The 8,722-nt window shown below is 48.0% G+C and overlaps 1 protein-coding gene across 1 annotated transcript in view; it reads left to right on the top strand.

The window, feature by feature from the left end:
• The first annotated feature begins 8,484 nt into the window (after window positions 1–8,484).
• cog4 (component of oligomeric golgi complex 4) overlaps window positions 8,485–8,722 on the top strand; it is a 62,521-nt gene continuing 62,283 nt past the window's right edge. Inside the window, exon 1 of the mRNA XM_078543926.1 lies at window positions 8,485–8,644. Within this exon, the coding sequence (XP_078400052.1) occupies window positions 8,513–8,644 (132 nt within the window). The 5' untranslated portion in view covers window positions 8,485–8,512. The remainder of the gene's footprint in view (window positions 8,645–8,722) is intronic.

The raw sequence follows: 8,722 nt of genomic DNA, 5'->3' as shown, positions 1-8,722 counted from the left end.
AAGTGTAATTGAGAAATCCCCCAACATTAGGCTATAAGGGTTGATGAAAAAGACTGGCTAAAGAAATGGGTTAAGGAGATTCTTTGAGAAGGATAGCAGTGTAGGCTGGGAATTTCAGAGCATGGTGCCTAGGTGGCTGAAGGAAAAGCAAGTTTCAAAAGACTTACATTTATATAGCGCCTTTCAGGACTCAGGATGATCCAAAGTATTAACGGCCAACAAAATACTTTCAAACAAAAACAAAAATACCTGGAAACACTCAGCAGGTCTGACAGCATCTGCGGAGAGGAATACAGTTGACATTTTGAGTCCGAATGACTCTTCATCAGAACTAAGGAAATAGAGAAATGAGGTGAAATATAAGCTGGTAGAGGCGGGTGGGACAGGTGGGGCTGGATAGGGGGCAAAGAAGAGATTGCCAAAGATGTCACAGACAAAAGGACAAAGGGGTGTTGATGGTGATGATATTATCTAAGCTATGTGCTAATGGGGACATTAAGGGTAGCAAGCAGGACAAGCTAGTGGCAGACACTTTCAAAGTACTTTCAATGCCTAGTTACTGTTGTTAGCTAGGAAATGTGATAGCCAATTTGCACACAGCAAGGTCACAGAAACAGCAATGAGATAATGTGACATCATCTAGTCTGTTTGAGAGCGAAATATTGGCCCACACACCAGGGAAAAATCCTCTGCTCTATTTTGAATAGTGCCAAGGGATCCTGGTGAGGTCATCCAAAAGCATAGTGTCAGTTTCCACATGGATGCTGATGACATCCAGCTCTATCTCACCATAACCCTCTCTCAACCCCACTACTGCCCCCAAATTATCAGACTACTTTGTCTAACATCAGGAGCTGGACAAACAGAATTTCATTGAATTAAATATTGGGAAGACCTAAGCTATTGTCATCAGTCCCTGCTACAAAGTCTGTTCCCTTGCCATCAACTCCATCCCTCTCCCTGGCAACAGTCAAAAGACTGTTCTCAATCTTGATGTCATATTTGACCCCAATACATGCTTCTGACTACAGATCCGTGTCGCCACTAAAACCGCCTATTTCCACCTCAATAACATTGCTCAACTTCATACCTGCCTCAGCTCATTTGTTGCTGAAACCCCTGTCTATGCCTTTGTTACCTCTAGACTTGCCTTATTCCAATGAACTCCTGGCTGGTCTCCCATATCCTCCATAAACTTGAGCTCATCCAAAACACTGCTGCCCGTATCCTAACTCACACCAAGTCCTGTTCACCCATCACCTCTATGCTCGATGAACTACACTGGCTCCAAATGAAGCAACGTCTCAATTTTAAAATTCTCATCCTTTATCAAACCCCCACCCCCAGCCTCGTCCCTTCCTAGCTCTGCAATCTCTTCCAGCTCACAACCCTCTGAGGTATCTGCGCTTCTCAAATCCTGGCCTCTTGACCACCTCTAATTTCAATTGCTTCATCATTGATGGTCATTATTTTAGCTGCCAAGGCCCTAAACTCTGGGATTCCCTCCTTAAACTCCTCTCCTTCTCTAAGTCCCTTTCCTCTGTTAAGACACTGCTGAAAACCTCCTACTTTGACCAAGTTTTTGTTCCTCTGCCCTATATGCTTCTTAATGTGGCTTTTGGTGTCAAATTGTCACAGAATTTTAACGGCACAGAAGGAGGCCATTCGGCCCATCGTGTCTGCACCAGCTCTCCAAATGAGCATTATGACCTAGTACCATTGCCCTGCCTTTTCCCCATGCTCTTGCGCATTGTTTCTATTCAAATAATCATCTAATGCCCTCTTGAATGCCTCGATTGAACCTGCCTCCACCACACTTCCAGGCAGTGCATTCCTGGCCCGAACCACTTGTTGTGTGAAAAAGTTTTTTCTCACATCACACTTGCTTCTATTGCAAATCACTTTAAATCTGTGCCTTCTCATTCTTGATCCTTTTACGAGCAGGAACAGCTTCTCCCTATCTACTCTATCCAGCCTCCCCATGATTTTGAACATCTCTATCAAATCTCCTCTTAGCCTTCTTCTCTCCAAGGAGAACAGTCACAACCTCTCCAATCTATCCTCATAGCTGAAGTTTCTCATCCCTAGAACCATTCTTGTAAACCTCTTCTGCACTCTCGACAATGTGTTCATGTCCTTTCTATAAAGTGGCGCTCAGAACTGTACACAGTATTCCAGCTGAGGTCTAACGAGTGTCTTACATAAATTCAGCATAATCTCCTTGCTCTTGTACTCTAGGCCCTATTAATAAAGCCCAGGATACTATATGCTTTATTAACTGCTCTCTCCAACTGTCCTGCCACCTTCAATGCAATATATATGCACATATAGATCCAAGTCTTTCTACTCCTGCACCCCCTTCAAAATTTCACCCTTTAGCAAGTGTCCCAATACCAATCCCTAGGGAACTTCACTACAAACCTTCCTCCAGCCCGAAAAATACCCATTGACCATTACACTCTGATTCTTATTTTTCAGCCAATTTTGTATCCACATTGCTACTGACCCTTTTATTCCATGAACAATGTTTTCTCACAAGTCTGTTGTGTGGCACTGTGTCAAATGCCTTTTGAAAGTCCTTGTACACCACATCAACAGCATTACCCTCATCCACCTTTTCTGTTACCTCTTCAAAAAACTCCAGCAAGTTAGTTAAACATGATTTCCCCTTTACAAATCTGGATCTTCCTTATCAACCCATGTTTTTCCATGTGACTACTAATTCTATCCCGAATAATTGTTTCTAGGATCTTGCCCACCACTGAATTTAAACTGACTTGTGTTTTATAATGCTTCTGCCTAAAGCCTTCAGGCGTTTTATTGCCTTAAAGGGGCTGTATAAGTAGAAGTTGTTTTTCATATTCATCTGTGGAGGAAAATGGGACTTGCTTTAACATGTCATCTGAAAGATAGCACGTCTGACAGTGCAGAACTCCTCAGTACTGCACTAAATTATCAATCTAGATTATGTGCTCAGTCTCTGGAGTGGGACTGACCAGGTGAGACCTTGGCTAACTGGAATGCAACTAATCGTAGGTTTGAGGGAGAGTGGGATCCACAATACACTAAAGTCAGAGAAGAGTTTTGGGGATGAGAGATGATAAATTGTCAAAGCTTATAGAGACAGGGAGAGGCATGATAAATAAGGCATTTAAACACAGGAATGAGAATTTCAAAACCAATACGTTGAGGGACTGGGGACCAGTGCAGATCTGCAAAAACAGTTGTGATGGTTGAGTGGGGCTTGGTTCAGGATAGGATACAGGAAGCAGAATTTGGGTAAGAGTACAGAGGCTGAAGGATGAGAGATTATCCAGGAAAGCATTGGAGCAATTGAGTCTGCAGGTGGCAAAAGCAAATTGGCAGAGGAGAGGCTTAATGCCTTCTAAATGTGAACCGGGGTACTATTGGGGTTTAATCAGTTAAAACCACTCCACTTACCAAATTAAAATTAAAAAGGGTTTCCTGTTTACACTCATTAGGCCTTTGGCCTATGGGGATATCTGAAACAAGAGGCAAGGCCTATCTTGACTCAAGATATCCAAGATGCACTGCAGCAACTCACTAAGGCTCCTTCAACAGCACCTTCCAAACCTGTGGCATCTATCACCTAGAAGCAGCAGATGCATGGGAACACCACTACCTGTGTTCCCCTTCAAGCCACTCACCATCCTGACTTGGAACTATATCGGCGTTCCTTCACTGTCACTGGGTCAAAATCTTGGAACTCCCTTCACTATGGGTGTACCTACATGACATAGACTGCAGCAGTTCAAGAAGGCGGCTTACCAGCACCTTCTCAAGGGCAAGTAGAGATGGGCAATGAATGCTGGCCCAGCCAGTGATGTGCACTTCCCATGAAAGAATAAATACATTTTTAAAAACTGAAAGGAATTTGGGAAGGGAAGGGAAGGATACAGTTCTTGGTGTTCATATTGGGATAAATGAAATTGGAAAGAAGAGGAAGGAAGCCCAAGAGATAGGAGCTAAATTAAAAGGCAGGTCCTCATGGGTAAGATCTGGGGTTGTTACCTGAGCTACAAGCAAATTGGCATTGGGACAAATAGATTAGGAAAGTAAACACATGGGGCGGAATTGCCTCAGATTTGCACTAATGTAGTAGTGGGCAGGTAAAAAGATGTTTTACCCGCCAGCTGTGATGGCGGGTTTTCATGCCTTATTGTCTCAAACCCGCTGCATTACTTATACATGCCTGGGAAAGACACCATTTCCATGGCAGAAGGGCTTTCACTCATCCGCTATGCTGTCACCTCGCTGCTTCATCACGCCGGGAGCCATATTTAAAGTCCAGCCACACGCACACATCTCAGTGCTTCCAGCCCAGATGTCCGCAAAAGACAGAACGACTGCAGCCCCAAGGTTTAGCAACAGGTCACTGGAAAGCCTTTTGGATTCTGTGGAGGCCTGCCACGATGTCCTCTATCTATTGGCAGGATGGGCAACGGCGTGACCAGCCAGGCTTGGGAGGCGGTGGCAACTCTGGTCAGCGCCAATGCCCTGCAAAAGAGAACAGCCACTCGGTACTGCAAGAGAATGAATGATCTCCTCCATTCTGCCAGGGTAAGTCATTCTACTCACACTGTCAACTCACACACTCACAAACCCATCACACATTCACAGGGATCTCACTCACTGCCAGTTCAAGGGACATCACCATTCACTCTCTCATGCACCCCTTCATTGTCCTTATCCTGTCCATGGGACCACTCATCACCCACATATGCCAGGCTTACGTATCATCTGGCCTGGCAGGTGTCCTGCTTACACTGTCTCCATCTCTATTCATGTAGGATAATCTGGCATACAAGAGGGAGAGGTTGCAGACTGGTAGAGGAATGCCTAAAATCAAAGTCCTCACAGACTTTGAAAACAGAGCCATCCAGCTGGCCAGCGACGACCTGGACCAGTCCTAAGCTGTTAATGAGGTTGGTGGTGCTCTACCAAGTGAGGGTCCAGCAATGCAACATCCATCAGACAACCATTCTGTGAGTGATGTGTCCTGTTTCACAGGCCACTGCCATGCACTAATTATTTCCCCTTGCTTCCGCAGGCACATGTGGGAAACAGCCGACAGAGTCCATGACCCAGGGCCTCCAATCAAGCCCCGAAGAAACCTCTGAAGAGGAATCTGAAGGCACCCTCCTTGAAGTCCCGTCACAGTGCTCACCCACACCCTCCACCAATGCAGAGACATACACCTCGGTGGGACCTAGCTTTAGAATAACCTTGGGATCACAATCTGGTGAGCTCATTGCACTGTCTGATCCACAGCAGCCGTGGCAGGGACATCCCAGGTGTCTGGCACTCAGAGGATTCTGGAGGCCAGAAATTTGATGATGAACCTCTAGACTTAGTCATGTCACAGTTGCTGGAGCTGCAAAGGCAAGGTCGGAAACATCTGGAAGGGATGTCTGCTGCACTCTTCAGATTGCAAGGCATGATGGAGGAGTCCACCCATCTTCAGGCTGAGGTCAACAATGGTAGGTTGGCGGCCACCATGGAGACCTTGGTCCAGGACGTCGCTCCTGCACTGTTGCATGGGCTCAATTCCACCACTGTTGCCGTAGTTAGCCTCCAACAGTGTATACATGAGAGGGGTGTGGAGCAGCTCAATCTCACTTCAGCTACCTCTTTTCCTCAAGGAGTCAGGCTGGGGCCCTCGGGCCGCCATAGGGTGGAGGATCAGCAGGTATACTCCCCTGGGCCATCCATCCAGGTGACTCCGGGAGTGTCCAGCCCATTCGAATCTCCTCTTCCTGTGGCCTCAGCAGCTCCAGCTCCACAGCTCGAGGAGGGTGTCACTGCCACACAGCAGGTCCCCGAAAGCAGGCCGGTGCCCTCCAGGTCTCAGACCGCCAGAGGATACCTGCCAAGGTCATGACAGTCAGCAGGATACCTCCCACTCCGCTGTGGATGGCCAGGGAGCACCAAGACGTAGCGGCAGGATTACATAAGTTAAGAAGATGTAACTCTTTCGAGTTATCAATAGATCTCATGTAACCCTTTCGAGTACATTCACAGTTCATGGTTTCTGGGAGTGGGACATGAACCCACAACCTTCTGACTCAAAAGCGAGGGTGCTATGAACTGAGCCACAGCTTGGGCACGTGTGTTAATCACTTGTTCATTATTGTCAATAAATCAATAGACTCCCAAGTATATCTCCCTGCCTATGGCTCCTTGTTCTGATGAGCAGTGTTCATGTCACTTAGATGCAAAACCTTTCTGCACAGAGTAAAGGCAGGTGTCTCAGTCCAGGGCTTCTTCCCTGTGCTTTGTGCAGCCTTCAGACCAAAGTGATGGTCCAGCCTCACACTCCCTGGACACCTTACTGATGCCTGCAACTTGATGGTGCTCATCATTGCTGCCAGAATGTCGTGGGTGGGTGTCACAGAGTTCCGTCATTCTCTCTGTGTGTTCTCGGCACCTTTAAGGTGGGGCTGGCCCCCAATCTCTTCAGCATCTGTGACCAGTGACACTGTGCTCCTGAAGGGGCCAGGTTCTGAAGGCAGACAAAGGATCAGGTGCTTCTGAAGTTTCATGGCTGCATCTCTATGATATGACCCTGATCACAGGGCCCAAGCGAGCTGCCCTCGGCTAGACAGGAGTCAGACATTTTCAGAGGCTATGTGAAGATCTATGGAGTGTCCTCACTGCATGTCGTCATCATCCCCTTGCAATCGAGCAACTATTAGAGCCTCCACTGTGTCTCCATGACAGGAGCCTTAACGCATCCTGGAGAGTGCTGGCCACCACTTAGATGATCAGAGTTTAGTGCACTGCATGGCTGCCCGAAACCCCACCCACCTCCCCCCCACTCCACTTGGCCGATTGGTGGGAGCTTCGGCTACTGGACTGCATGCTGTGCTCTCAGCTCAGACACAGGCATTCTCCTCACCTGCACTGCAATGTTGCACTGTTAGCTTGAAACATCGGGGAGACTGGTCCAGACCTGAATGATAACATTACAAGGGACTGTGAGTGCCCCCACCAGTGACTGCTCCTTGGCCAGCTTTAGCAAGGAGATTGCACAAAGTGTCCAGTCATCCAACTATTCTGCAGTCCACTAAAATGCTCATTACTTTGCAGTCTGTGCCCAAGGGGTAAAAAGCTCTGGAGCACTTGGTGGCACTTTGATGCCTCTGCACTTCTTGAGTGGGCAGATAAGTTAGAAGCCTGACTCCAATCATATCATTGGCTGCACCTGAACTGTCTCAGTTGCAGAGGAAAGGTCACTTTATGTAAGGTATCCCTAATGAGTGACTGCTTCTCTCGCCCACCCTATCCCCCACCCCGAATGCTTGTGCAGTACATTCAACTGCAGGGTAGCCCTAACACTCCCCTCAAGCCACCTCAACCACATGGCCGCCCTCATGCACCCCCCTCCCAAGTCACTTCAGCCACAGAGCTGCCCTTGCCCACCACCTCCCCACCCCCACCATGTCACCTCAACCCCAGAGCTGCCCTTCCCCCTCCCAACCCCGAATGCTCCTCAAGCTTGAAGTCCAACAGGCGACCCAGGTGAGCTCTGCGTAACGTGACTGCATACTCACCTCCCAGTTCCCCTCAAAGTGCAGCCTGCCACGTGCATGCCTTTTATATACTATTGTGAAACACGTTGGTGGGAAAGCCCGCCGACGTTCGTGGACAATCCAGCTTGGGGTGGGGTGGGGAGCGATTCTGGCGGGCAGGCATAATAATGATATGCAGATGTATTACAATGAGGTTCCCAATGTCTGATGGTGAGAAACATAGCCCAACATTGGCGGGCTGAGAGGACAATCACAAACTGGTTTCACGCTGTTGTGAAACCGATTGGGCCATATTATCCGCTCGTGACACCAAACACACCCAACACAGGGCGGGCACAGAAAATCCCGGCCACGGCTAAAGTATTGGTGTGGTAAAGAGGGTTCTATTCCTGTACTGGGACAGAAAAGAGCTGCACCAATGGGACTGACAGTATGCGACTTGGGCTGAGACCAAGGTCTTTGCTGAAAGGATGAATAGGCTGTGGAAAGGACTTTAAACGAAGGGGGGGGGGGGGAATTAAGGCAGAAATACAAATAGTCTAAAGATTAAACAAAGGGATGAGAGCAAAGGCATTAATAGTGTTAATGCTAATGGAAACACTACAGGTCTGCAAAAAAATAACAAAGTAACTAATAAAAATGCAACAAAAGTATTAAAAAAATGCTAAGTTAAGGAGTGCTTGTTCCAAGAGCAAAAAGAACTCTAAAAAGTGATTCCCAGAAAAGAAAAAGTCAGTATTTGGGTCACTTGATCAGAGCTGAAAAGCTGCAGTTGATTTGTGCAGTATCAGTGGGCCAAGTTTGTGTGTTTTTGTACATATAGATTGTGTCTGGGTTGGAAAGAGTCAGTTCAGTCTCCTTCCTCCTGCCCTGCTCTCTAGGACATCTTGGCTCGGGGGCGGGGCGGACACCGCCGGAAGTGTTTGACCCGGAAGTGGTTGCCCGGGGTGACGGTGAAGATGGCCGTCGCTTCCACGTCGGGCGGTGTTGGCCGGAGCAATAGCTGTTCGAGTCTGACCATGGAGTTTTTGGAGGGGCTGACGGAGATCGCCGAGTTACAAGAGGCCTACAGCAAACTGTGCAGCGAGGAGGTGCGGCTGGGGCGGCGGGGGGGGGGTTAGACCGAGAGGGATAGAGTGTCTGCTGGCGGAGACTGAGGCACTCCAATC

This window comes from Cetorhinus maximus, chromosome 6, assembly GCF_964194155.1.
Source record: "Cetorhinus maximus chromosome 6, sCetMax3.hap1.1, whole genome shotgun sequence".
NCBI lineage: Eukaryota > Metazoa > Chordata > Chondrichthyes > Lamniformes > Cetorhinidae > Cetorhinus > Cetorhinus maximus.
This window is presented reverse-complemented; position numbering and strand designations above follow the sequence as displayed.